A 26,446-nucleotide genomic window follows, 5' to 3' on the forward strand; every position below is an offset into this window, starting at 1 on the left:
TAAACACCACAGAGAACTTGTTTATTCTCAGGAGGGGTCAACAAATAGCTCCTTCTGTCCCCGACACAAGCCCCACAAGGGAGCTGGAAACAAAGGAGGCTGTGCTGCCTTCTGAGTGGAGATGGCAGGTGGGAGCCTACTGGGCAAGGATGTGGGGCCAGGCCAGCTCAGCCTCCATTCCGCATGTGCAGCTGGATCTGCACCCTGAGGAAGGCCTTGAGGTTCTCGTCGGCCACGTGCTCCTCCAGGGCAGCCAGAGCCTGCTGCCCGCCATCCTGGTAGTGGTGCAGCAGCGCATCTGCGTACTGCACCCACACGCAGCTGGGGCAGCCGCTCATGCAGCAGTCTGTGGGCGGCTGGAGCTCAGGTGGCAGGTGGTGTGAAGGTTCTGAGGGGCGCCCACCAGGCAGGGAGGACCTGGACTGCCTGGCGCTGTCTGTGCCTGCTTGGGAGCCTGCCTCCTTCCCCAGCTCTCTGCGGCCTTCACAGACTTGGACCCAGGCAGGGTGCCTGTGAAGAATGCCACCGCCTCCAGGAATCCTCTGGCATCGGTTGCAGCTGGACAGTCGGCCGGATCCCTAAGAATGCAGATAAGTGTATGAGTCTCCAGGAAGCTGGTGAGGCCTGGCCTGCCCCCAGCTCTGGGGAGATTTCAGCCTCCTGTCACTGGTAGGGGGCTCCATGTCCTTAGCTTCCTCACTTCCTGTGCGACCTTCCACAATTCCTCACCTCCAGACTTGGTTTCCCATTTGTAAACTGGACCTAATGCTTTGGTAGGATGAAGTGACCCATGAGAAGTGCTGCATGCAGGGTCTCGCAGGAGTTGTGCACTCCAGCAGATGGTGGGGTGGGGGGACATCTGGCTCTCCAGCCAGGACGATTCTGCTCCGTGGACAGGACTGCGGGGCCGGGGCAAGCCGGTAAGTTCCGGGCCACTGCCCCTACTCCAGCCAGCACGGCGAACGCTGCCCCTCTGACCATCTGGATGGCATCACCCCTTCACCCGTTTTCCTCTGCAACGTGAGAAGCCGGGACCTGCCGAGTCATCCCCAGAGTCTCGTGGGCAGCCCCGCCTCCTGCAGTCCCGGCCCCCTTCCCCGCTTTATGCGACGCCAGGGCACTAAACACCGACACCGCCCGACCTCTACTTATTTCTCTAGCACCTCCTGCGAGGAGCATTAGCTCCTTGTTTGCCGCGGCCTCCCCGAGGGGCTCGCACGCTGCAGGCGCTGGAGAGATGCTGCCAACCGAGGACGCGCGCTCGGAAGCCTCTCGCACAGCCCGCGGCTTTGCCCGGCCGCACAGCGGCCCTGCCCGCGCGCCAGGAGCGGGCAGAAAGAGCAGAAGCCGGCGCGGCGGCTGGGCTTCTCCGGTCACTCCTGGGTCCCGGCTTCCGAACACGCCCAGCAGACCCCCGCGGGTACTCGCCTGGCCGCGAGCGGCAGCGGCCACCGCGCGGCCTCCCCCGGCTAAGCTCCGCGGCAGCATCGCCCGCTGCCTGCCCACGACCCGTGAGCGGCGGCCGTCCTGGCCAATCCCGGCCCGCCAGGGAGCTGCACCGCCCCAGCGACCGCGAGGCTGAGCGCAGGAAGCGGAAGTGGGCGTCGTGGGCTGTGCAGCCCGCAAGGGCGGAAGTGGCTGTCCGGGGAGAGCCCAGCGTGCAGATGGCGGGCGCCGGGCGCCGAATGGCTTGCCCCGCGAGGTTGGCGGGGCCCGGGCGCCCGGGGCAGCCGCAGGAGCGGCGACACCAACCGCGAGGCAAGCAGCGCTCGGGACCAAGGCCCGGGCCGCGCAGGTGGGTCTCACCGCCCTTCGGTGCTGTGGGCGCGCGGGGGAATCAGCCGGGCGAGCGCAGGCGCGAGGGTGCCGCCTTGGTCATCCTGGATGAGGTCAGGGACGATGGGCCCCTGGGCTCCCGGAGCGCCTCCCAGCAGCGTCCTGCGAGCCCCCAGCTCAGGGACAGCCCCCGGGAGAGGGTGCCCCCTGGGCTGGCACGCGTCTCGGCAGCCGGGCTGGCGCGCGAAGCCCCTCTTCCCAGGCCCAGGTTCGGTTTCTGTGACTCTGCTCATGCTGGGCTTGCGACGCGTCTCACCCCTACGTCCACCCCTTTCTCTTTCCCAGCAAAGGAAAGAAGAAAGTGAATTGTAAGCCCAAGAACCGGGACGAACAGGAAATCCCTTTCCGGCTCCGAGAGATAATGAGGAGCCGCCAGGAGATGAGAAACCCCATCAGCAACAAGAAGAGGAAGAAAGAGGGTAATGTGCGGGCCCGCGCCGGGTGACGGTGCGGCTGCGTCCCGCTCCCCCTGACTTGCCCCGAAGTTCGGCGGTGTTTCGGGCGGACGAAATCTGCCAGGACGGCACTGTCCGAGGCTGCGGGAGCCCTCACGGGCCGGTGGAGGCCTGTGTCCCTGGGCCGAAGCGGCGGCTGGAGGCCGGTGCGGGTGCGCTTTCCCATGAGACTCCCGAGGGAGTCCCGGGGCCTCGTGGGGGGACCGCTCATTTCACCCCCAAGAGTCGCAGAGCTGCGTCAGGTTGGTTTGGATTTGAGAAAAGGTCTCTATGGAACAATTGTGAGAGTGAGCGAAAAGGAGAGTTCAAAAATTGTGAGAGAACGAAAAAGAGAGTGAGAGTGGACACAGCAGGCTCGTGAGGCCCTCGCGGATGAGAAACGGTGGTTCCTGGGATCAGAGTGCAGAAATGGGGTAGAGAGAAGTGGGTGGTGTCCGAAGGTCAAGGAAGGAAAGGGTCAGGTCCCCTCTGAGAAACTTAGCCCTCCCGTCCTCCCCCCAGGCCATGTCGGGCCCGCCTGTCAGTCTCGGCCGGGGAAAATGCTCAGAGCTCGCTGGGGAACAGAGCAGTGTGTTCTTGTCTATATATGTATTTGTTTTCCCAAACATGGGACTAATTTTTCAGAAGTGCTGTTTTATAATTTCTTTGTAAACCTTAAGCTTTTCATAGAGGGTTTTAGAGGCGAGGAAGGGGCGGGCAGAGGAGGTACACTGGCTGCGGAGGAAGACAGCACATTTTGAGCCATTGAACCAGCACTTTTTTTTGTTAAATTATTTGAAAGATACAAACTCACATATGTGGTAAAATCAGTAGCTCTGAAAGGTATGAAATAGGACATAGTCTCCTTCTGTCTCTGAATCCTTGAAAGAAACCACTGCTCATCTCTGAATGCCTTCCCGAGAGAGATAACAGTGCATGTTTTCACATATTCACAGTGTAAAAGCTGTGCTTTCAACCTACATATTGCTTAGTGTCCTGGATTTTCCCTTACCGTGGATTTTACAAACTTTTCCTCATCCCTGCGTGCAGCTCTCCTGTATTGTCTTCAACAGCTGTGCAGTGAAGTCTGTGGGTAGCAGGGGAATTCATTTGACAGGCCCCCTATTGATTGATACTTTGGTTGTTTCTTGTTTGTTTTTCAGCCCAGCTGTGGTGGACGCCACTGACATGAACTGTGGACTGTGGGGGTCCCATCCCTATAGGCATATTTGAGCCTCTTTAGCCACTGCAGTTGGGCTGCTCCCATTTGAGCCTGGTCTTACTTTTCTGGGGCCTTGGGAGGGGAAGCCAGCGTGGGCTGTCGGCCTGGCATCACCCTCTTCCTTCTGTCCATCACACCATGCCCCCTCTGAGGTCTCCCTTTGTCCTCAGCCCAGGTGGCCTTCAGAAAGACAATGGAGAAGGAAGCAAAGGGACTGGAGCCAGATATCACTGTCCCCAAGTTCAGGCAGAGGAAGTGGGAGTCCAGTGGAGCCTACATCCAGCGCATGGAGCAAGAGGCCCAGCACGTGCTGTTCCTTAGCAGGAACCAGGTGGACCGGCAACCCGAGGTGCTGGAAGCTGCCAAGAAAGAGAAATCAGAGCGGAAGAAAGCGTGAGTGGGGACTGGAGGTCTGGGGGAGCAGGGCTGGGGGTCCCCTGTTGGCTCCAGCAACAACATTTTCTTGCCAGGAGACACCCACACCCCACCCATGATTCAGGGAAGATGTGGTCAGAAGTTAAAATCCTTGTCAGTCAGTGAGCATTTTCTCTGCCTCAGAGCTTCTTAGCCAGGGGTTTCAGGAGCACTCTGAACCATGGAGCTCTGGACACCTGGCTTGGTCTTTGCCTTTCTCTGGAAAAACACCAAGGGCCTCCAATAGCCAGGTGAGGCCAAGGGCCACCTGTCCACCCCAGGCCAGTTGTAGGGAAGTGGAGAAAAGATGAGAGTTGGTACACTCCGGACAGCCGTGCCTGCCCCCATGGGAGTCGGTGCCATGGGTGGGGATCCAGCTGAGACTGACACGCAGCTCTGGTCAGCCAGTGTCACCTTCTCTCCCAAGACCTGGACCAGGGTTCTGTTTACAGTAGTCACCTTTCTGGTCCAAAGGAGATGGACAGTCTTTGGCTATGTCATTGGCACAGGCTCTGTGACCTCTCTCAGCCTCATCTGCTTGTCTGGAGAGCAGAGCTCCCGGCCTCTCCACTAGGCTCGGGTGAGAACCTAAGGGTTCCTGAGGGTGGCATCCAGCACCAGGAGAGAACCCACCGCCAGCTGCATGTCTGCCCTTCCTGCCCCCCGGCCCTGGAGACAGCTGGAAACAAAGTCATGTGCCACCTCCGTGAGCCTGCAGGCGGGGCTGGGAAGGTGATTTTAGCAAACAAGGGTCTTTTGAGATGTTTCTGCCTTAACTGCAACTTTGGAGGTGAACCAACCCAAACTTTTCATGAGCAGTTTCTCTGAAAGCTGTGAAAGTGTGACATTGTTTGCAACTTTGTGGAATTACCTGTGGGATGGTCATCTTTGCGCTCATGTTAGCTGATAACAATGACATCACAGGAAACCTGTGCCAGATACCGTCTATAAAGCTGCAGCCATCTCCAGAACTGTGGCTAAAGGCTCCACATTAAGGGGCCATGTCACATCTCTGCTACTTTGCCAGGCCCTTCAGAGGCAGCAGCAATTGACACTTGGGGCTGGGTGGCTCTCAGGCGGGGCCTGTCCTGTGCAGCACAGGTGTCAAGCAGCACCCTGGCCTCCCCTCATTGCAGTAACCCAAAATGGCCCCCACCAAGATCCACTGACTTGGAACTTTGGAGGGGCCTAGGGGTCTGTGCCCTCTGGCAGTTGGCTGTGGGTTGCAGGTAGTAGCAGGAGTGGGGACTTGGGGCAGCCCTCATGGGCAGGGTGACCTCCACCTCCTCCCAAGTCCCGTGGGATGAGTGTTTAGGAGTCTGGGTGCCATTGTGCTTTCTTCCCCAGGTTCCAGAAGCGGCGACTGGATAAAGTCCGGCAGAAAAGGGAGGAAGAGACAGCAGAAAGGCTGGAGCGAGAGCTGCTCCAAGGTCTCTATTTCCGAAGAGACTGTGTCAGCCTAGGTCCCTGCAGAGGGGACTGGGGAGGGCCCAGGCACCTGTGCACCCAGGCAGACTGTGGCTCTGGGTGCTGGGACTGAAGTGGGCGTCTGTGCAGCAGGCCACAGCTATGCTCTCTGCCCCCAGACACGGTGAGGTTTGGCGAGGTTGTCCTGCAGCCCCCCGAGCTGACCGCCAAGCCCAGGATGCGCGTGAGCAAGGGCCAGGTGAGCAGGGATGGGGCGGTTGGGAGCTGCCCCGGTCATCCCTTGGAGCTGCCTGGCCTGGGTCCACAGACACAAGAGCACGGCCTTCTCGCTGGGCTCTCAGCTCTTGGACTGACCCGGGCTCTCGGTTGTCTTCCCTCCTCCCCGAACCTGTGTTTCCACCTTCCATCTTTGTTCCTCAGCCTGGCAGGCAATCTCTGATGCTGAGAACGCTTCTGAACCCCAGCAGTGTGTCTCAGCCTCCAGCCACCTCGCTGGCCCGCCAACGGATCATTGGGGAGGAGAGAGAACGGGCTGTGCAGGCCTACAGAGCACTGAAGGAGCTGCAGCGGCGGGGGGCTCAGCCACCCTGCCTCCCTTCTGGGAAGAAGCCAAAGATATGCCTGTGACAGCAAGAGATGGGGGCTGCCGCACCTGGGTGGTCGAGGCAGCCCTGTGGCCTGCAGCCGAGCCCTTTGCCTGGAGCGTACCCTGGGCTGAGGCGAGGGCTCCAGGTCTGTGCTCCCCCTTGCTTTCTCCCCTAAAAAGTGACCACCCACCAGCCTGTGTCATGCAGGCTGTCTGATGTCCCTTACATGGGGTTGAGCCAGTTGGGCATACCTACCATTGTCCCAAGCCTAGTGTTACGGCTTTGTTCTGGACACACAGTTCCGACTTGACTCAACCCAGGGCCATTTTAGGGAGAGCCAATCCCATAATCCTGTCCCTAAATGCCAATGCATTGTAGACACAGCAATTTAGGTCCAGTAAGTGGATGATGGAGACTGCCAGGGTCAACGGTGCAGGTACAGCGCAGCTGGCAGCCCCAGCCCGACCGACCCAGGGTGAGGGCGTCAGCATCTCCACCACTCAGACTGCAGTGCTGAGGCAGGTGGGGTCCGCCCAGGCTGTGGTTCGGATGTGGAGGCTGATGGCGACACCCACACCAAGAGGGTTGGGGTTTGATCCTTATGCCACCCAGGTCTCAGGGGAGACCAGGTTTAGGATGGCTCAACAGCAAGGGCAAGGTCCTGCTCTGGGTCCTTCGTGTTAGGGGGTATGTGCTGGAGTCCAGCTCCAGCGAGTCCAGGAGTCCCTGAGGGATGGACGGTGTCGGCGACTGAATGGATGAGGACACAGACACTGGCAAAGCTGAGCCTGGCCTTTAATGAAAAGTAGCAGCCTGATTATATACTCTGTGATTACATGAAGTACAGATATGAATCATTTAATTGACACACAGTATGGTTACATGAGTCTGGAGAATGAGTTACATCGTTTGGCAGGTCTTAGCAGTTAACTTGTTTCTAAGTAAGCTTTGTTCTTAGTTATTGCGGCCAGAAAATATTACAAAGGTTAAGTAGGTGCCAGACTCTTGGAATCTAAAGTTCACTATTCTATTTTTTTAAGTAATTATATTTTTATTCTCATGCTTTCATATCTATACTCCCATTCTTCATCTCTGGTAGGAAAGAAAGAGGCTCTAAAAGAACACGATGACCTTCTGGCAGGCAGGGACAAATTTTATGGACTGTGCCTCACACCCATTTTCAGTAAGACGAGATTTTTCTGAGCTGGTTAGGTAATGCCCTGTTGTCATGTGTTTTATAGTTTGCCAGTTGTTCTCTGGCAGGCTAGCCACAGAATATCATTTGTTCTCTGTACCCACCTGCCACCATTAATTGAATATGTCATTTGGAGGCCAGGTAGGGGCAGGGGAAGGGACCTTGACCCAGGTAAATTTTCCGTATCTTTTTTTCCCATAAGCTTGCGTCCAGTTCTCATGGGGGTCTCACTCTCCCATCATTGGGGGTAGTCACAAGGGCAGTAGTGGTTTTTTCCAATTTCCTTTAGGGCCAGCACTCAAAATTTTCAGGGAGAATTGGATATGGCCTTTTCCCTGAAGGGGCAGCTTGAATTGAAACCGAAATACGCAAATTTATTAGAAGGGGCATTTCGAGCAGGAGGGAAATCAGGGTGCTCCTCTGGGAAGGCCGATGTGCAGCCCCTTCCATCCTGCTCCCAACAGGTGCTAGGTTCCCGCCAATGCCAGGGCCTGCAGGGTTTGAACCTCCCCACTGGCACCAAGGTGGGAGTAGCCAGGTGTTATCTGACCTGGGGTACAGGTGAAAGGTGGGGAGGCTCCAAAGCTTTTGGAAATTCAACAGCAAGGAGGAGGGCCACAGTTGAGAAGGCTCAGCCCAGTCCCAGCAGGGCAGCCCTCAAGAGTGTGTGGAGACTGGTGGGTCCTGGGGATCCCTTTGCCCTTCCCAGAGTTTGTATCTACAGGGAAGCTTATTTTCCAATTAAACATTTAAACTGAGGAAGCTGTGCCTGAACTCGACTGGTATTCTCTTGGGGACATGTTTGAGTGGCGGGTGACCCCAGCCCCTGCACAAGGTGACCAGGGGTGGTGTTCGCGGCAGGTAGCTGGGACTCCCTCCTGCAGCACATGCAGTCGGACTGACCCTGGCTCTCGGTTACCTTCCCGCCTCCTCGAACCTGTACTTCCACCTTCCGTTTTTGTTCCTCAGCCTGGATGGGCAGCAGGCCCACTTGCCCAGTTTGCACCCTTTTTATAGGGTGTTGAGACATGGGAATGGCATCAGAAACAGGGCGAGCAGGTCCCTAAGAAGGGCCTGCTCCCTGCACATCGAGTGCTGCATGAGAGTGGAGAGGGAGAAACTGGCTGTTAAGGGAAGTTTGTCTTAAAACCAGTTTCCACTGGCCTGATAAAGTATGAGATTGTCTTCCCAGGCCCTGTCAGAGTGGCCCTTAGCCCAGGCCAGCTTTCCCATTAGGGGTGTCACCAGGCCTGACTCTCACTTGTCAAGAGACTAAGCCCGTGGCTGGAGGCTCTGCTCAGACAGTACAGGCCAGTCACCCCTTGAAACAGCCAAGTGCATGTCTCCGGGGAGTGTTTTGTGCTGTAGCTCTGAAATGGGGGGACATCTGAAAGCCAACTGCTTTGGTCCCAAAGCAGAGAGCAGGAACCTGCAGAGGCTGAGGCTCTGAGCCTGCCACTTTGCACAGAGGAAGTAAGACAGCAGATGCCTGGAGCCCGGTGAGTCCAGACTGCTAGCTGAGGTCGAAAGCTGCCTATCCCGTGGTAGTGGGCTGTACAGTAGCCCTGAGGAGATGTGCCCAGGTCATAACCCCAGAACATGTAAAGGTGAAATTTGGGAAAAGGGTCTTTGCAAATGTAATCACACATCTCAAAATTTGATCACCCTAGAGTTAGGGTGGGCCCTAAATCCAATGACAGGTGTCCCTATGAGGAGAGGGTCCCACAAAGACAAGCCAAAATTCAAGTTCTACAAGCCACTAGCAAAGGAGCATCAAAGGTTACCAGCAGCTCAGAGGCCAGGCAGGGTTCTTCCTCAAGCCTCTAGAAGGAACCAACCCTGCTGACCCTGTGATTTGTCTTACTGCCTGCAGAACTGAGTGTAAATTCCCACTGGTGTAAGCCCCAGTTTGTGGGATTTGCTGCAGGGACCTTAGGACATGAACACACCGATCAACAGGTGTTCCCCGCAAGCCCCCTGGCTTAGAGGATGGAACACAGTGGGATAGGACACCTTGACCCTGAGGTTCTGCATTCCATTCCAGCCTCCCCCACCCTCTCCTACCTGCTGAACCCTGCTTTCTGCAGGCTCCTTGGGGACAAATGTTTGCTGAACAAAGGAACCAGTGAACATGTCACTGTTGTTGGATCAGGCTTGGTTCTTAGAGCCTCACACCCTCAGCGTATCAGAAACTCAACAGGTTGGAGCTTGTGCTGTAGCTGAAAGCAGGCTCTGCAATGCTGTGCACCCCAAAGGGGAGCTGTTTTCCTGGTAGGAGGGGGACAGATCCCAGCAGCACCATCCCATGCAGCTGGACACCCAGACACGTGCAGGCTTGTCCTCTCCAGTCCACAGGACAGTCTGCATTCAAAGGCCAGCCGTCAGGAGTTTCTGTAACCCGTGTGCCTCAGTTTATCTGTCATTGCAAACTGGCACAGAAGACCACCTTCTGGGCTTGTACATCAGGTCATCCTGTGTCTATAAGCACAAACTGCTGGAGGCCAAGGGGCCCCAGCCTCTCCTCCTTGCCACAGGGCCAGCCAGCCACGTTTCTCCGCGGGTAGTCAACTCTCGGTCTTATGGGTGTCCTGGAGCCAGCGCAGAACCTCTGACAAGCCAGTGCCTTTCCGAGCACTGATTTCTGCCGCGGTGATGTTCTGCTTGGCACAAGCAATGATGTCAGGGAGCCTGATTAATGACTTCATTTCCTCTACAGTCATGTAACAGGGCAGGTCACTGGTGTGAAAGAAGTGCTCTGTCAGAGGGGGCTGCCCCAGCCCCTGCTGTGCCCCCTCCCAAACGAGCCCCTCTCCTGGCTACACTCCAAGGAGCTCCTCCCTGGGACACCCCCCGCACTCCCTCTGGGCTCACAGACCCATACGTTTTATTGAAGAGTATCATGACGGATGCTTCTGCCAGCTGCTCTGCAGAAAGGAGACCCAGGAGCTGCACACACGATGCGGAGAGCTGGGTGGGGCTGGAGGCGTCCACCATGAACTGGGGAAAAGGCAGTGGAGGTTGAGGCCACCCACTAACGGAGAGTCCCTGCCAAGTCTCCGCCCCGGAGCATCACAGACCTCATAAAGAGCAAATAAAGGGCTTTGGGGACAGACAGGAGCAGAGGTAAATGAGTTGCATGAGAGTGACCAGGTGTCACCTGTTTGTTTCCACCTACATGGAAGTCTCTCTACTTGTGTGGCCATCAGTTCTCCCAGGAAGGGTCCTGGAATTTAGGGCACAGGATGGGACGAACCCAGGGGATGTAGAATTCAAACACAAACATAAAAACACAACCCAGGGGAACAAGACAGCAGGCGTCAGGCAGTTACCTCCGAGCACAACCAACCACCCTCAGGAAGCCTCTGTGAGTGTTCATGTCAGCCTGGAGACCGGCCTTATGACCACACAGGTTCCCAGAGGGAAGCAACTCAAAGGGGGCCCCGCTGACTTGACTGACTCTTGACTGCCCCAAACTCCATCCTATACAAAGTGCGTCCAGACAATACCAAAAAGAGGACATAGGTCAAAGGAAGTTCAAAGGGTTGTGACCTACCAGGAGAGAATGGCAATCTCCATAGTAACTAGACCAGATGGGGGCCATGCAGCCCCCCAGCTCCCGGATGGTGATCTTTCTTTCGGCCACGATGTCAGTAAGGTTGGTGCCCACCTGTGGAAAAAACCCCAATGCAGGTAGAAAAAACAAGAGTTTTCCCATTGGATCTCCTGTATAGCAACCTGCCCAGTCCTTTACCTGTACCCTAACAGGTTTACCTAAACCTTAACAGGCCCTCTCAAGGGCTTGGGCCCTAAAGCAGAACCCTAAGGAAGAGGATGCTTCCAGGGGTCCAGGGCCCTACCCCTCAGGGCTCGCTGTGGCCAGAGCACCAATGCCCATCAATTGGATTCGCCCTCCGGGGCGACCAGAGGAAGCAGTCTGAACAGCGGTGAGGGGCCAGCGGTTCGGGGTCCCTCGCCATGCACCCACATCCACCGCAGCTCTGTTCAATGGAGTGCAGTTCCTGCCTCTGACACCTCACTCACCTTCCGGGGTCGTATCCAACACACTGACCCTCCACTTAAAACAGCCCTAAGATCTTAAAACTATAAAGGGCATGCCGACTACTAAACCTGCGGGAGGACGGACGCCTACCGTGGGCCGCGTCGGGGGAGGATCGCCCAGGGCGCCCTTCCCATCCGAGGAGCTCAGCTGTGCCGGGCGGTCAAGGATCCCGAGAGGAGTAGAGGAGGCGGGCGACGGCCGGACCTCGCCCCGGGAGCCCCCAAGCCCCACCCTTGTCCTCCAGGCCCCGGTGCCCGGAGACCCCCCCAACCCCATCCCCCAACCATGGTGCCCCCGGCTCCCCAAACCCCGCCTCTAGCCCTGGTCCCTCGGGCACACCCGGCTCCCGGTCCCATAACCCCGCGCGGAAGGATAGTCTGCAGCCGCTTCACCAACAACGTTTTTCCCACGCCGGTGGCCCCCAGCAAGAGACACATCACAACCCCTCGCTCCTTCCGGCTCCCGTAATTTGGTGCCCCGGCGACGCAAGGCCCCCGTCCGCCTCGCTCCCATTGGATAGGACTCGCGTCCAGGCTGCTCATTGGCTCTTGGTGCTGAGGCTCAACGGGAGCGATCCAGTCGTCGCACAGGGCGAGCGGAAAGGCCCGCCTCTTCGTGGCTCGCGACTGGGACCCGCATCGGCCGCGAGCGCGTGCCCGCCGGGAAGGCGGAAGCGGAAGTCGGGGGCGCGCAGGCTCTAAATACGGAACGTCGCGGCGTCGGGTCCGGGTCCGGGGTCGCCATGGGGCGCGGCAGCGGCACCTTCGAGCGTCTCCTAGGTAACGCGGCTCCCGCCCCCTCCCAGCTGGGCCCCGAACGAGGCGGAACTGGGAGGCCGCCGCGCTACCTGGGCCAGGGGGTGGGTGCGCCGCCCCGGGTGGGCGCGCCGCGAGGCAGGGAACCGACGGAGTGAGGCTCCGCCGAGGAGGCCGGGTCCGTGCCAAGGCGGCCGAGAGGGGCGGGGGCAGCGACGGCTCCGTGTGGATCCGGAGCGTCTGCCAGCATCCTGAGTCACGGGAACGGTGACTCAGGCGGTGAAGCCTCGGAGACCCCTCCCCTCCAGGAGTCCGCGCTGCCTGGGGTGGGGGTGGAGCCCCAGGGTCCCCCAGGAGCCTGCCCAGCCGCGTCGGTCCCCGCTCGGTTCCGGGAGGCGCCCCAGCCATTCCTGTTGGTCGGAGGTGCAAGGCCATCCTCTCAGTTTTTTGAGACCCTGGGACTGTTAAAGGGTTTTGCAGAAGCCATAGGTTTTGGGGAGGAAACCAGATGTTTGTGGGCATGTACCCTTCTCCCCCCGTGAAACTGAGCGCTCTGGGTTTGAGACGGGCGCTCGGGGTGCTGGAACGGTCAGCATCTTTCCTTGAAGTTGTTTCGGAGACCTCAGATGAGCCGCCCTCCTTGTTTTTGGGACATACAGGCAGCCCTGCCAAGAGCGATCCAGAAGTTACTGCCAGAGCAGGACTGAAAGCAGGCGCACCTAATTGGAACACTTAGTGGTCTTTTCCGGAGACGTGCGGCAGGGCTGGTGAGGCAGCCCCTCAGAGCGCATGTTTTAGGCACGGTGGTGACAGAGTAGAGGTGATGGTTGTAAGCGGTGTTTGTTGGAGAATCCTTCTTGGAGGTTGATGCTGTTTTCGCCCCACAAAACACTTCCAGTGGAGGGCTAGAGTCCGTGCTGTGCGGCATCTCACCCCAGCCTTGCCCCTGCTGGGATCTCGTTGAATGGTTAAACTTACGAAAAAACAGTACTCTGAGGGGTGAGGTGGCAGAATTCTCTGCTGAGAAGCAGCTGAGCATAGTGTTGAATCCTGCTCTGTCCCCAGGGAGCTGTGTGGCCTCGTCTCTCTTCAGTTTCTTTACGTGCGAGAACGGTGGGACTGCCTGCCTTAGAAGGCTGGATGAGAATCGAGGGAGGCCTGTAGCATTGGGAACAGCACAGGACAGGCATTCTCTGTAATTTTTTCAGTTTCTTTGTCTCTCATGCGCGAAGGAGAGCACTTTGGTCGTCACTGTCGTGCATCAGGAGGGTTTTCACGTGGTTTTCCATCTGGCCCAAATGGGGAGGAGACAGTCCCTCCGCCCTGTGGCTGAGCTGAGGGGACTGTGTAGGGAATCACAAAGCAGGATATGCCCTGTAATGATGCGTTTCTGCCGTAGACAAAGCGACCAGCCAGCTCCTGCTGGAGACTGACTGGGAGTCCATCCTCCAGATCTGTGACCTGATCCGCCAGGGGGACACGCAGTAAGTGAGGAGGGCCTGCGCTCCCTCAGAAGCAGGGGAGGCTCTCCTTGCACGGGGCTCACTGATCCTCCAGGGGCCTGCGGCTTTCTGCCCTGGAGGAAGCTGACCACATTAGGCACATAAGGGGAAGACTGGGTGGTCTGCATGACAGGATTTTTGAGACCCAGGGACAGTTAAAGGGTTTTCTCTGTACAACTTGGAGGTGCATGGTTACAGTAATGTTTGCTCGGAATTCTCGAGGACCAGACAGTGGGGGGGCTTTTCTCATCTTAGTTGCTGAGATTGTTTTCTTCTTTATTTCTCTCTCTGCTTTCACTAATATATTTTTTTTTCCAGAGCAAAATATGCTGTGAGTTCCATTAAGAAGAAAGTCAATGACAAGAACCCACATGTGGCCTTGTATGCCCTGGAGGTAGTCCGACTCCTGCACACTAGTCGCCTTAAGAGTCCTTGCCCAGTGGCAAAGGTGGCAGAGTTGCATCCACACTGTGGCCTTGCCTGCCTGCTGGGGAGTGGGATGGGAGTAGTGCCTCAAATGCTGAGGCTGACAGACGTAGGGCCCGAGGGTTGACTCTGGTCTCCCTCCTTGGCTATCCCTGGTGACCCGTTCAAGTGGGAGGGGCATGTGGATCACGGGCTACTGCTAGACCCAGAGGTGGCTGCACGGGCCCTTCCGATGGGCCTGTCAGGGTCTGCCTTCTCATGGGGCGGTGGGCCCCTCCAGGGTGGGGTCCCTGCCCTAAGCAGCAGCCCCACCCTTCCCTTCTTTGGGGTCTGTAGGTCATGGAGTCCGTGGTGAAGAACTGTGGCCAGACAGTTCATGACGAGGTAGCCAACAAGCAGACCATGGAGGAGCTGAAGGAGCTGCTGAAGGTGCCCTCAGGGGGCAGGGAGGTCCAGCGGGGCCAGTCGGGTTTCCGCATGCTTGCTGGCACCTGCGGCAGGAGCGGTGCTGGGCAGGGCGGAGGACAGGAGGGCTGGTGCTGGGAGTCCCTGCACTGCGTGCAGGCTGCAGCCCAGTCAGGCTGGGTCTTACCAGAGTGAGCTGGTCTTATGTCTGGGGGTTGTGGAAAGCCTCCCGGCGCAGGGCTCAGTGCCCCCGCCTGAAGCGCAGCGGGTGCTTGCTGAGTGCAGGAGAGGTGGTGGACAGAGCTGCATGCACGAGCAGCCAGGGAACAGTGTGTGCAGATCCCCGGGGGGGCGCTGGGGCCGGTGGGTCCCAGGAAGAGGCCGGAAGGCTTCCGAGCAGGGAGGCATGGGAGTTGGATGTATCTTTGGGGGAGAGTTGGGTAGAGACAGCAGAGCAGGGGTCCCTTGGGGAGTAGGCATCACACCTCCTGTAGCAAAGGAGGAAAAGCTCCCAGGGCCCCTAGAGGTCGTCCCGAGCCAGCCACTCCTGCAGGGATTGTGATGTGGGTGGCGACACCGGGAGGCTGTGTGATGTGGAGTTAGGTGCAGCCACTCTCTGAGCTGATAGGGTGTCCCACAGAGGTGTGCCGGCTGGGGAGTACAGCTCAGACAGCATCTCTGCCACCACCAGAGGACTGGGCCACAGTTTCCAGGGCCTGAGGCGCCTGTGGGTCCTTGTAGCCAAGAGCCCACCTGGGACTTGAACTGACAGCAGGGCTTCTCCAGTCTGACTGGTGGCCAAGGCCATTCCCGCCTGTGACTGAGAGTGGACAGGTTCAGAACCTGGCACAACTGTGTCCCCATGCTGCCCATGGTCTGAGCCAGTTACTACCCTCTTGGAGGGACAGGGTTATGACGGCATGGTGGCGGGGGTTCACTGACTAGACAAGGGTTATGGGAAAGGATCAGAAGCCCAGCTGTGAGCTTAGTCGGCATCTCCATGAAGCAGCTTTCTTGTCCTGCCACCCTCCTGCACGTCATGTATGGACAGTGTCCCCGAGAGAGCTCTAGAATGTGACTGGCTGTGCCCTAACCCAGTGTGAGTGGTGGCTCTGCATCTGGGGCTTTTCCTGGTCCAGCTGCCTCCACCATCCCAGGCCCGCAGTGACCAGGAGGTGACCGGCCACTACACACCTGTTTGCTAAGCGCAGGCCTAGTTGGTCCTATGTGTTAAAACGTGGTGTTGGCTTGGCCAGGGTAGGTTGCAGACCAAGGGAATTCTGGGGCCAGTCAGGCTCCCGTGGAGCAGGAGGAAAAAAGGCAGTTACAGAGTAGTGGAATTTGGGGAGCTTTGGCCTCGGGGGTCCCCCAGTTTTTCCTGAGTTTGTCCTCAGGGAATGAGGTTCTGTGAGGAGGGCTGGGCCTGGGCAGTGGTCAGCACATGGTGCCCATGCCTTCTTTGAGGGCCCCTCCCCTCCTGGCTGTAGTAATGGGGTCTTGGCAGCCACTTCTTCACGCCAAGAGGTCTCCTTTCCACCTGCATGTCCCAGGGCCCTTCTGATGCTCTTCGTCCTTCTCTGCAGAGGCAGGTAGAAGTGAACGTCCGAAACAAGATCCTGTACCTGATCCAGGCCTGGGCGCATGCCTTCCGGAACGAGCCCAAGTATAAAGTAGTCCAGGACACGTACCAGATCATGAAGGTGGAGGGTGAGTCCCAGGCTCGGGACATGGCCTTCAGGAACTGAGGGGCCTCCCTGTGCCAGCTGGGCCCAAGGGCAGCTGTGTCCAGCCAGTGCAGGGCTGGGGGATGGCACCTCACTTTGTGGGTGGTGGTGAGAACACGGAGCAGGTGTCCCCACAGGGCAGCATGGCCTCATCCCTAACCTGGGCAGTTGAGTCCATCTTTCCAGACTTCAGATGCCCCATCAGGGCAGGGGTGGGTGGTGTTTCAGACAACACAGTGACAGGTTAACAGCCACTCGTTTCTGAGAGTGCTAGGTCCTGCTGGGGAGCAGGCGGCACACAGGCCAGACCTGAGTGTGAGCTGAGCCCAGCAGAGGAGGTCTGGGCCCTGCACCCCACAGCAGACTCAGTGCCAAAGTCCTGGGCTCCAGCAGCCCGACTGCCGAGGTGCTGGCCAGAGCTGGGGAGCCCAGGAGGACGTAAGTGGGTGTGTGGCCACCGAGGTGGGGTTTTAGGGACCCCTCTGTGTTCCTCCTGGCCATTGCAGTGGCCACGGAGAGCTGGTTCGTTCTGCAAAGAAGGCAGTGGATGTGGCCGCATTCGGACTAGGCAGTGAAGGATACGTCTGAGCTGAGCAGAGCCTCGGTCACATCCCCTGGTCCTAAAGTAGGGGCATCAGCACGAGCAGGGGTAGTATCTGGTGGCTGTGCAGTGGGCAGGGCCATGTGGGGAATGTGATGAGGGTCCCATCCAGGTTGGTGGGCTGGCCTCAGGCCCTCAATCCCTGCGTTGGACATCAGATTCTGGGTGTGTGTACATGTCTCCTTTCCTAGAGAATTCATGCAAAGCTTCCTGAGGTTCCCGGGGGGTCTGGGCCTCAAAAGAGCCTTGGGAGTCCTGCCACGACCAGTACTAGGATGTGTAGTTGGCTGGACTGGGCGGTTGGGAGGCAGACAAGAGGCCCAAGGACCTGTGAGGCTTTGACCTGGTGGGAGCAAGCCTGGCTCTGTGCTGTGGACCCCGGAGCAGAGTGCCGATGGGGAACACCCTCATGGGCCAAGACTCTGGCATGCGGTCTCTGTGCCTGCCGCCCGGGGTGTGTGGAACACCTCTCGTAAATCTTTCTGGGGAGGTAGAAACCAAGAGCTAGCACATAGCTCCTCACTAAAGGTCTCACCACAGACCGTGTGAGGACGTGCAAGTGACTGTCCCCTTTCTCCAGGACACGTCTTCCCAGAGTTCAAGGAGAGCGACGCCATGTTTGCTGCAGAGAGAGTAAGTTTGCGGGTGCTGGGAATCTAGGCCTTGAGTGCTTTTAGGAAGCGGAAGGGTCTGGCTCTCAGGAGCAGGGCTGCTGTTTGTCTTGGAAATGAGGACATCTGACTGTCTCAAGTGGACCATGCAGCTGTTCCTCTGCACGCTGAGATCCAGGCTGTTGGAGGTGTCCTTGGGCTCTGCTAGTGGGCTCATGTGGCTGTAAGACAGATGTTTACGTGTCCCCAGAGCTGCGGGAAGTCTTCACTGCTGTCACCATTTATAGAACAGGAAAACCCTCTTGGAGGGAGGGTCCTTCCTTGAGTCTGCAGTGGCTTGGCTCACCCTGGGGTCTTCCCCCTTCTGTGGGGAGTGGGAGTCCTGGTAGGGAGGCGGGGCTATGTCACCTGACCCTGACCGCCGCCCCCAGGCGCCTGACTGGGTGGATGCCGAGGAGTGCCACCGGTGCAGGGTGCAGTTCGGGGTGGTGACCCGCAAGGTGAGTACAGCTGGCCTGGACCGCCCTGAGCAGCCACAGGGGAGGGTCTGTCAGGTCCCAGACCACCCACTGCTGCCTGGAGGCCCTGCACCCACTGAAGGGCCTTCCCCTCTGGGCCGTGGCTGGGGGTGTGGGGAGCAAATCCAACCCTTAGCTGTGTGGCCAGCATGGTCCTCAAGGCCCTGGTGCCTGATGGCCAGTGCTGCCAGGTGAAGCTCTGGTGGGACTTGGTGGCCCACTGCCTCCTCTCGGCTGGCCGTGCCTGGCTGGCTCAGGCCCTCGAGCCGTCCATCTCTTCCGCTGTGGCACAGGCCTTAGGCATTCGGGCCAGGGGCTGGGGCGTCTGAGCAGACCCCCTCATTGCTCAGTCTGTCAGCACCATTCCTGCACAGTTCCTGCCAGTCTTTCTTTTAAATTCGACTTCCGGTGCTCTCTGAGGCGGGCCGGGCAAGGCGGGCCAAGGGGCGGGGGGCCCGACGAGGCCACGCCCTGACTGCCCTCGTCACAGCACCACTGCCGGGCGTGCGGCCAGATCTTCTGCGGCAAGTGCTCCTCCAGGTCCTCCACCATCCCCAAGTTTGGCATCGAGAAGGAGGTGCGCGTGTGCGAGCCCTGCTTCGAGCAGCTGAACAAGTGAGCCCCACTGCGCACCCCATCGCCCAGGGGGCCCGCCAGCCTCCGGCTCAGCCCGGGGCTCCCCAACCCAGGCGTTTTCCGGCCCTTGTCTTGCGTGATGCAGACGTCTCGGAAGGACGCGACCCCCGTACGGCTCTGTCTCCTGGCGGGACTCCGGCAGCGCGGCTGGGCCAGAGGCCCATGCTGCCTGTGGGTCCCAGTGCCGGTGGTGACGCTGACCCCTCGGGGCCGTGGTGGCCTCCCTCTGCTGCAGAGAGCCGCAGCCTGGCCCAGAGGGTGTTTGAACCTTGCTTCTGGGAGGGGGCTGTGGCTGAGGCCAGGTGACCAGCCGGGGGCCCGAGGCCCGGGGACAACACGGCTGCTTTGTGGGTCCAGCCTTTCTGTGACGTGTGGTTGTCATGTGGGTATGGGAGGGAAGTCCCAGGCGGAATCCTGGAGGACTCGGGGGGCTGGGGGCCGGTGCTCGCCACCCCCAGCCTCCTGTCACCTGCAGGAAAGCAGAAGGAAAGGCCTCCACAGCAGAACTGCCCCCGGAGTACCTAACCAGCCCACTGTCGCAGCAGTCCCAGGTACTGGCCCCAGCCCCCCGGGGGGTGCCTCTGCCCTGGGCCCTGCTCACCAGCCTGTCCTTCTGCAGCTGCCCCCCAAGAGGGATGAGAGCGCCTTGCAGGAGGAGGAGGAGCTGCAGCTGGCCTTGGCCCTGTCGCAGTCAGAGGCCGAGGAGAAGGAGAGGGTGGTGAGCCGCGGGGGAGGCGGCCTGAGGCTGTGCTGCGTCGGGCGGTAGGGGAGCGCGCCTGCATGTCTGGGGGGGGCAGAGGAGTGTGGGCCCGGGCCGTGCCGGGGTGCTCCCCACAGACCTTTCCTGGCTCTCCCACAGAGACAGAAGTCTGCGTATGCTGCGTACCCCAAGGCAGAGCCTGTGCCCGTGGCCTCCTCGGCACCCCCTGCCAGCAGCCTGTACTCATCGCCAGTGGTGAGCCTGCCCTCGGGGGCTGGGACAACTTCCCGTGGAAGGTCTGCCCCAGAAAGGAGGTGCCATGTCCCCTGGGCACACATCAAGGGGCAGCCTGGCCTCCACAGCTCTTGGCTCTGGTCAGGGGCCCCCTGTCCCACAACCCCTAGAGCAGGAAGAAGTGGGGAGCCCTGGGGTCAAAGGTGTCTGCCTTGTGGTCTCACCCTGTGGCCCTTCCAGGACGTACTTTCTGCAGGGGTTGACCCAACCTTTCTGGCCAGTTCCCATGTAAGTAGGGGTGGGTGGCCGGGGGTCAAAGATGCAGAACGTCACTTGGAAGCTGTGCAGGGCTCTGCTACAGACAGCCTGCTGCCTACCTACTGGGGCCATCTGTGTGGTGACGGGAGGGCCGGCAGGACGCCTCTGCTTTCTCATGGTTAGGGAGCCTCTCGGGGCCCCTCGGACTGGCTCTGGCCGTCGGTGTCGTCGTAGCAGCGCCACCTGGGCCCTCCCAGTGGTGGTCCGGGAGGAGCTGGACCATGGGACCGTGGCCCTAAGACGCTGTGTCTCCCCAGAACTCGTCGGCACCTCTGGCTGAGGACATCGAACCTGAGGTGAGGGTGTTCCTGGGCATGGGGCCTTCCCCTCGCTGCTCCCCGGCTCTCGGGAGTGACCCCCTGTTGTCTGTGCAGCTTGCCCGGTACCTCAACCGGAACTACTGGGAGAAAAAGCAGGAGGAAGCACGGAAGAGCCCCACCCCGTCTGCACCGGCGCCCCTCGCGGAGCCCGCCGCCCTGCCCGGGGAGGGGCACGCAGCCCCCTCGAACACAGTGGAGGTGAGGGGCTGCTCCTGGCCCTCCTAGCCCGCGGCCCCTTCCTAGAGGCACCGGGACAGGCCGGACCCCCCCTCTTTTGCTGGTCTCTTCCAGAATCCCCCCCCAGAGACAGAGTCTCAGCTCCTGACCCCCTCTGGTGGCCCCTTTGGTGAGGTAAGCTGGGCTCCCTTCACCAGGCTGGGTGGAGAACAAAGGTCCTGGCATGCAGAGTGCCAGGCCCCACCGAGGCACCTGTGCTGACACAAGGGCCAGCCTGTGCCCATAGAAGACCTCGGAGGCTGGCTGTCACCCAGAGCTTAGCCTCTTGCTGCCTGTCCTGAACAGACCAGAATATTCTAGGGTAGTCTGGAACCACCCAGATAAGTCCTTGCCCTATTCTGGGGCTTCTAGACGCTGTTGGCCATTGGAGTAGGAAACCAGAGCCTTTGCAGGGAGGCAGGTCCCCTGTCACCACCGGTGGGAGACCTACAGGGAGGGGCAGAGGGGAAAAGAGCCAGGCCAGCAAAGCTCTAGCCAGCTCCATCCTGGCCAGCACCATGCTTGTGGGTGGGAGCAGAGCCTCCCTGGGCTTCAGTTCCCTCGTTTATAAAATGGGTTGCTCAGCATGCCCCTCTGCAGGGCCACTGAGAGTATCAAGCCAGAGATGCACAGCAGCTCAGTGCTCAGGGCCTGGCATGGCGGGTTTGTGCAGGGGGTACTGCCAAGGCCCCTGGACAGAGTGGTCCTGCTCAGGGGGTGCTCAGTGATGCCCAGCTGGACCCCGTTGTGCCCCAGCAGCAGTACCAGAATGGGGAGTCGGAGGAGAACCACGCACAGTTTCTGAAGGCTCTGCAGAACGCTGTCACCACCTTTGTCAACCGCATGAAGAGCAACCACGTGCGAGGCCGCAGCATCACCAACGACTCGGCCGTGCTGTCCCTCTTCCAGTCCATCAATGGCATGCACCCCCATCTGCTCGAGCTGCTCAACCAGCTGGATGAGCGCAGGTGTAGGTGCCATGGGTGTGGGCGGGCCTCCTGGGGGTGGGCCCCAGGGGAGGCGGTCCCCGTGATGAGAAGCATCCCACCGAGCCAGGACGATCAGCTCAAGGAAGACTTGCCCCCTGCCCCGCAATGGGAACCCTGTTGACAGGCAGTCTGTTGGGCCTTGAGCTTCCTGAAGTCAGCCAGGCAGAGCCAGGCCTGCTCAGTGCAGGCAGGAGCCTGCTGGTGGGCAGCCCATGCTCCCCTCAAAGCCAAGGCTCTGGTCTGCCCTCTCCCCACAGTGTACTATGAGGGGCTGCAGGACAAGCTGGCGCAGATCCGCGATGCCCGGGGGGCACTCAGCGCCCTGCGGGAGGAGCACCGGGAGAAGCTGCGCAGGGCGGCCGAGGAGGCTGAGCGCCAGCGCCAGATCCAGCTGGCCCAGAAGCTGGAGGTCATGCGTCAGAAGAAGCAGGTGTGGCGGCTGCCCCCACCGTGGGGACCCGGGGGGCATGGCTGGCCCTGACCGCCTTGTGGCCCACAGGAGTATCTGGAGGTGCAGAGGCAGCTGGCCATCCAGCGCCTGCAGGAACAAGAGAAAGAACGGCAGATGCGCCTGGAGCAGCAGAAGCAGACCATCCAGATGAGGGCCCAGATGCCGGCCTTCCCCCTGCCCTATGCCCAGGCATGCACCCGCCGCTTGTCCCACCCCCACAAGGGACTCAGTGGTAGAGAACCTCGCTGACAGCCGTCTCTTTCTGTCCCCAGCTTCAGGCCATGCCCGCAGCCGGAGGCGTGCTCTACCAGCCCTCTGGCCCCGCAAGCTTCCCTGGCACCTTTAGCCCAGCAGGCTCAGTGGAGGGCTCCCCCATGCACACCGTGTACATGAGCCCACCAGCACCGGCCACCAGCGGGCCCTACCCCAGCATGCCCGGGGCTGGAGCAGGTAACAGAGGCAGGCAGAGGTGCCAACCAGCCAAGATGAGCCCCAGACCACCGCCTTTTCCTTATCTTTATTGCGTAATTTTAGGTCTACAGAAAAGTTAAAAGAATGGTACAAAGAGATCCCCAGACATTAATATCTTGCCACATTTGCATTCTCCACACATATCCAGGTGAGCACATGTGTGCACACCTTCCTGACCCACTTCAGGGGGTAGGTAGGCGGGTGTTGCCCTTGCACCTGGGATTCAGGTGAATCTCCCAGAACCAGAACGACCTGGTGGGCCAGGCAGGCAGACAGGAGCCACCGGGCTGTGCTGCGGCCTCACCCTCAGCTGGGCCCAGCTCCCACAGTTGCCCAGGCTGCCTGTTGTGCCAGCCAGAAACCCCTCGTGTATGCGGTATTCAGGTGTCCTGTCTCTTTCGTCTCCCCTAATCCGGAGCCGGCCTCCGTCCGCGTTCACTTCATGCGGCTACTTAGAGAGCACTGGCCGCGGCCTCACAGAGCACCCTGTGTGGCTTCAGCAGGCCCTCCAGCAGGACCCCCCGGGCCCCTGCTGGCTGGCGGCCACGGAGCCGTGTGATGTTCTGTGAGCCGCGAGCCCTTACCCATTACTGGGCGTGTGGTTTGGGGGGTACCTGCCAGGTCTCTCTATTGTAAAGTGACTTTTGGTAATTAAGTGTTCTGGGTAGAATACGATTTACAAATACTCTTCTTTTTAAGTTTGTATCCACTAGTATTAGTATTTTTTGCTTATTTTGGTTTGAGCCCACTGTGACACTGGCCACAGGGTGGCTTTGTGTCCTGTCTCTGCCCTGCTTGTTAGGTATCTCTCTGCTGGAGAGAACACCGTCCTTTCTCCTTATTCATGGCTCATTCAGATCAGTGTGGACTCATTTTACTGAGAAGATTACAGGCCTTCACGCCCACTGTTTGTTTTGGTGCTCAGATCGCTCCGGTGTGGCCCAGGGGAGCCCCACAGGCCACCTCCTGTGTCCTGGCGCGCCCCAGCCCATTGCGGATGCTCTTTTTTGGTACAAGATGTAACCTGTGGTCATGGCTTCCCAGCCCTGCAGTCGGCCATCTCTCCAGGGAGCCCTGTTCCTCCAGTGGAGGATGGCGTTAGAAACAAGATTAGGTGCTGGGTGTCACCGCACCTCAGCAGACAGCAAGGGCACGTGTGTGTGTGTGCGTCTGAGCAGATGGGCACCCATCTGTCTGCACATGTTAAACTGACTTTACTCCAGCTCCATGTTTGTGGCTCCCGCCTCTGGTCTCTGTTTGCTGGTCTACCTGTTGCTAGAACAGAAAGTGGTTTCAGGAACGCCAGCCCAGGCCCCGGGGGACAGTGCCTCCTGACCAAGGTTACTATGTCCGTGGTCTGGTGTCCTTAGACTGAGGGCTCAGGGACCAAGTGGGCCCAGAAGGCGCACAGCAGGTCCCCCACCCCTTCTGCACCACTAAGCCTTACCTGGTTCACCTCCTCCGCCTGATTGGGTTCCGTGTCCCTCTCATCCTTGCTGATTTCATTTCTTTTCCTTTTGTGAGAATGTGAAACATGAATTGGTCTCTAAAGGCAAAAGAAAAAGGGAAACTCAGAAGTGACCCACAACACCCTCCCCACGGTAGGGTTGAGAGCTCTCTCTTCCCCCACAGATCCCAGCATGGTGAGTGCCTACATGTACCCAGCAGGGGCCGCGGGCGCTCAGGCAGCCCCCCAGGGCCCAGCAGGGCCCACCACCAGCCCAGCCTACTCATCCTACCAGCCTGCTGCTACCCAGGGCTACCAGGTAGGTGGGCAAGGCCCCTCCCTGCCCCCACCAGGCCCTTGCTCTCGGGTGCAGGGCCCAGCTCCTGTCACACCTCTTTCCTTGCAGAATGTGGCCTCCCAGGCCCCACAGAGCCTGCCAGCCATCTCCCAGCCTCCACAGTCCAGCACCATGGCTTACGTGGGGAGTCAGTCGGTGTCCATGGGCTACCAGCCCTATGGCATGCAGGTGAGGGATGGAGATGGGGAGGGTCGTCCAGACTGGGGAGGCCTGGGGTCCTGTGCTGGGAGGCCGGGGAGCCCTGGGCAGGCTGCTTAACACCCCTGCCCCTCCAAGGGTCCCCCTAGCTGGTTGGCATTTGATTTTTCCAAGACAGGAACATTTTCATTTATCTTGCTACCTGTCTCCTTTCTCAGCATTGGGGGTTTGTTACATTTTTGCAGAATCTCATGACCACCCTCCCCAGCCAAGATGCGCCTCTGCCGCCCCCGCAGCAGCCCTACCTCTCGGGGCAGCAGCCCCTGTATCAGCAGGTGAGCTCTCCCAGGGCTGCTGCCGGGAGGAGTGGACTGTGCGGGCCAGAAGAACTCAGGCATACACACCCATGGCCGCACAGCCACACATTTACTTACAAGCTCAACTCCATAGGTGGTGGGGAACTCCTGGGGTCAGCCCTACCCCGGGACAGGAAGAGGGTGGAGAGCATGCCAAGCTGGGAGGAGGGCTTCACGAGGCCCGGGCACAGCCCAGGCTAGGCTTGATGGGCTACACAAGGCGGCAAGGCCAGGCTGGAGTGTGCTAGAGAAGCCCTTAGAGGGTGGGAGGCTGGGGCCTAGAAAGACCCATGGCCATGTGTCCCTCCCCCCGACAGATGGCGCCCTCCAGTGGCCCTCCCCAGCAGCAGCCCCCCGTGGCCCAACAGCCACCGGCACAGGGGCCACCAGCACAGGGCAGTGAAGCCCAGCTCATCTCCTTCGACTGACCCAGGCCTGGAGCTCACCGGCCAGAGTAACACTAGGTTTCTCCGAACCACCACCTCCGTCTCTAACTAGTGCCATCCTTCTGCCCCCCTTTGTCCTCTCCTCACCATGTGGTGTCCCTGCTCCATGTGAATGGGGTGGTTCTTCACCCCAGCTCCCGTCCTTTCTGTCCTTGCCTGCTGCCTCCATGTCCCCAAGGCCCCAATGTGCACTGTCCCTGTCTCTGTGAGTTGGTCTCTGACTTCCTTCTCCGGGGCTGTGTCTCGGGGAGGAGGGTAAGAGGGAAAGACCTTCTGTGAGAGGAAGCCCCCAGCCCCACGTTGGCCATTCTAGGGCTAGCTGGAGTGGGAGCTCCTCTGCCCTCACAGCCCGCAGCGTCCATCCCCACCTGTGCGTCCTCAGGGCCTGTGGTCTGTGACTGGCGTGTGCGCTCCCCAGAGCCCCCCCATGCGGCCCCAGGCTGTCAGCAGCAGCACTCCTGGCCTTCACAGAAAGGGGGGCTTTGTCTCCAGCGTCTCTGCTTCTGAACTTCATTCATCCAGTCCCCTGAGTAGATGGAATGGAACACTGATAATAAAATGTCTTTCAGCAAGTGTCAGAGTGTCTGCTCAGAAGGAAGGTGGCAGCTGGGGCCAGCCTGCCCACCCCAGGTGCAGCTCCACAGCAGTGTCCGTGGAGCTGTGTTCATGGGGAGCCAAGCATCTCTGCCCTGACTCCTGGGAGAGACCCGTGGGGCCCACTACTCTAGTCTGACTGCAGACTACAACCTAAGAGTTGGTAGTCTAGAGGGAAATGTTTAATACAGACCTCCAGCCTCTGGCACCCAGAGTTCAGAACATTTCATACACCTTAAAACACCCAAACCTTAGGTGGCGTCAGCATTTCATTAGCTCTTCTACGAAGGAATGAACTAGTTTATCAGGCACAGAGGTTACCTGAACTCCAGTTAAAGGCAGAGCCAGGATAACAGGAGCATGCTTGGCAGAGGGCAACCCTGCTTTCTCAGTTTGGCCTGAAGTCGGGACTGCCCCAGCCCTGACTAGGAAAACCATCTGTGGTACCTGGGACAACTGGGAGAGGAGACTGCACGCTACATACAAAGCGCAAGGCCTCCGGACCCTCACTACAGACGCTGGCAGAGGGCCTGGGGACCGAGCTGCAGAGACCTGGGCCGAAGACACCGCGAGCCCGAAGGGAAGCGGACGGGAGTGCAGAGGACTTCGGCAGTTGGAGCCAGCCAGGGCTTAGAGAGGCTGTTCTAGATGAAGACCGGCCTCTCCGCCCAGGACCCCATCATTCGGACCCTACCAGGGCTCTGTCACCACCCGTAGCAAACGCTGTAAGCAGAGAATCCCGAGCCCTGACCGGGCCTCGCTCCTGTGCTGACGGGAAGGCAGTCGTAGGGGGAGGGAACCGGAGAGAGCAGCGGGGTCACCCCGTGCTACGTGCCACAGGCTGCGGGCGGGCGTGGCCAGCTGAGGAAGGGCATCCGGACCCTCGTGCCCGCCCTGCGGCAGGGCAGACGTCACCAGCCAAAAACCACCGACTGACGCTTGCGCGGGCGACAGTGGTCACTGCGCTGTCCAGTGTGGTCAAGGGTCCCGGAGGTTGTCCCTGGCCGGGGGCCAGGCCAGCCTACCGCACTCGGACGGAGCCTGGCGCCAAGCC

The 26,446-nt window shown here is 59.5% G+C and overlaps 4 protein-coding genes and 1 long non-coding RNA gene across 8 annotated transcripts; 2 read left to right on the forward strand and 3 right to left on the reverse strand.

Annotated features, from left to right (window-relative positions):
• On the reverse strand, window positions 1–1,563 carry OXLD1 (oxidoreductase like domain containing 1). The gene is made up of 2 exons (XM_017680632.3): window positions 1,429–1,563; window positions 1–578 (listed from the first exon to the last, which is right to left on the reverse strand). The coding sequence occupies exons 1-2, from the start codon at window positions 1,486–1,488 to the stop codon at window positions 168–170; spliced, it is 471 nt and encodes a 156-aa protein (XP_017536121.1). The 5' UTR covers window positions 1,489–1,563; the 3' UTR covers window positions 1–167.
• On the forward strand, window positions 1,534–7,874 carry CCDC137 (coiled-coil domain containing 137). Of its 2 annotated transcripts, none has more exons than XM_017680628.3 (6): window positions 1,534–1,795; window positions 2,122–2,255; window positions 3,663–3,885; window positions 5,254–5,336; window positions 5,493–5,572; window positions 5,755–7,874. In XM_017680628.3, the coding sequence occupies exons 1-6, from the start codon at window positions 1,665–1,667 to the stop codon at window positions 5,959–5,961; spliced, it is 858 nt and encodes a 285-aa protein (XP_017536117.3). In that variant the 5' UTR covers window positions 1,534–1,664; the 3' UTR covers window positions 5,962–7,874. The 2 variants fall into 2 exon arrangements, with proteins under 2 accessions (XP_017536117.3, XP_036853323.2); XM_036997428.2 differs by having other exon boundaries at window positions 1,602–1,795; window positions 5,493–5,557.
• On the reverse strand, window positions 6,696–11,854 carry ARL16 (ARF like GTPase 16). The gene is made up of 5 exons (XM_017680630.3): window positions 11,553–11,854; window positions 11,267–11,325; window positions 10,670–10,783; window positions 9,998–10,113; window positions 6,696–9,852 (listed from the first exon to the last, which is right to left on the reverse strand). Exons 1-5 carry the CDS (start codon window positions 11,716–11,718, stop codon window positions 9,681–9,683), a joined length of 627 nt encoding a protein of 208 aa, XP_017536119.3. The 5' UTR covers window positions 11,719–11,854; the 3' UTR covers window positions 6,696–9,680.
• HGS (hepatocyte growth factor-regulated tyrosine kinase substrate) lies at window positions 11,804–25,371 on the forward strand. 3 transcript variants are annotated; one of them, XM_017680623.3, is made up of 22 exons: window positions 11,804–11,955; window positions 13,331–13,415; window positions 13,752–13,827; window positions 14,196–14,288; window positions 15,848–15,971; window positions 17,170–17,222; window positions 17,632–17,700; window positions 18,209–18,333; window positions 18,830–18,905; window positions 18,974–19,072; window positions 19,214–19,309; window positions 19,864–19,902; window positions 19,981–20,124; window positions 20,218–20,277; window positions 20,899–21,112; window positions 21,389–21,561; window positions 21,631–21,771; window positions 21,855–22,032; window positions 23,686–23,819; window positions 23,907–24,026; window positions 24,242–24,331; window positions 24,670–25,371. In XM_017680623.3, exons 1-22 carry the CDS (start codon window positions 11,919–11,921, stop codon window positions 24,778–24,780), a joined length of 2,337 nt encoding a protein of 778 aa, XP_017536112.2. In that variant the 5' UTR covers window positions 11,804–11,918; the 3' UTR covers window positions 24,781–25,371. The 3 variants fall into 3 exon arrangements, with proteins under 3 accessions (XP_017536112.2, XP_017536115.2, XP_017536116.2); XM_017680626.3 differs by having other exon boundaries at window positions 20,902–21,112; XM_017680627.3 differs by lacking the exon at window positions 20,218–20,277 and having other exon boundaries at window positions 20,902–21,112.
• LOC118968150 (uncharacterized) lies at window positions 25,070–26,080 on the reverse strand. The gene is made up of 2 exons (XR_012130959.1): window positions 25,945–26,080; window positions 25,070–25,324 (listed from the first exon to the last, which is right to left on the reverse strand). It is a non-coding gene; the product is annotated as an uncharacterized lncRNA (long non-coding RNA).
• Window positions 26,081–26,446: the final 366 nt, after the last annotated feature.

The sequence above is a fragment of the Manis javanica genome, chromosome 4 (assembly GCF_040802235.1).
Source record: "Manis javanica isolate MJ-LG chromosome 4, MJ_LKY, whole genome shotgun sequence".
NCBI lineage: Eukaryota > Metazoa > Chordata > Mammalia > Pholidota > Manidae > Manis > Manis javanica.

What these genes read in the sequence shown, in the direction of transcription:
- ARL16 (XM_017680630.3), bottom strand. Translation starts at nt 11,718, where the DNA reads ATGAGCAGCCTGGACGCGAGTCCTATCCAATGGGAGCGAGGCGGACGG. An exon ending in CTCCCCCGACGCGGCCCACG is followed by an intron (nt 10,784 to 11,266) that starts GTAGGCGTCCGT and finishes TTTTTTCCACAG; the next exon opens with GTGGGCACCAACCTTACTGA. An exon ending in GAGATTGCCATTCTCTCCTG is followed by an intron (nt 10,114 to 10,669) that starts GTAGGTCACAAC and finishes CCTTTTCCCCAG; the next exon opens with TTCATGGTGGACGCCTCCAG.
- HGS (XM_017680623.3), top strand. Translation starts at nt 11,919, where the DNA reads ATGGGGCGCGGCAGCGGCACCTTCGAGCGTCTCCTAG. An exon ending in TGGCCTTGTATGCCCTGGAG is followed by an intron (nt 13,828 to 14,195) that starts GTAGTCCGACTC and finishes TGGGGTCTGTAG; the next exon opens with GTCATGGAGTCCGTGGTGAA. An exon ending in TCATGCGTCAGAAGAAGCAG is followed by an intron (nt 21,562 to 21,630) that starts GTGTGGCGGCTG and finishes TGTGGCCCACAG; the next exon opens with GAGTATCTGGAGGTGCAGAG.
- OXLD1 (XM_017680632.3), bottom strand. Translation starts at nt 1,488, where the DNA reads ATGCTGCCGCGGAGCTTAGCCGGGGGAGGCCGCGCGGTGGCCGCTGCC. An exon ending in CCGCTGCCGCTCGCGGCCAG is followed by an intron (nt 579 to 1,428) that starts GCGAGTACCCGC and finishes CTGCATTCTTAG; the next exon opens with GGATCCGGCCGACTGTCCAG.
- CCDC137 (XM_017680628.3), top strand. Translation starts at nt 1,665, where the DNA reads ATGGCGGGCGCCGGGCGCCGAATGGCTTGCCCCGCGAGGTTGGCGGGG. An exon ending in CAAGAAGAGGAAGAAAGAGG is followed by an intron (nt 2,256 to 3,662) that starts GTAATGTGCGGG and finishes CTTTGTCCTCAG; the next exon opens with CCCAGGTGGCCTTCAGAAAG. An exon ending in GGAGCGAGAGCTGCTCCAAG is followed by an intron (nt 5,337 to 5,492) that starts GTCTCTATTTCC and finishes CTCTGCCCCCAG; the next exon opens with ACACGGTGAGGTTTGGCGAG.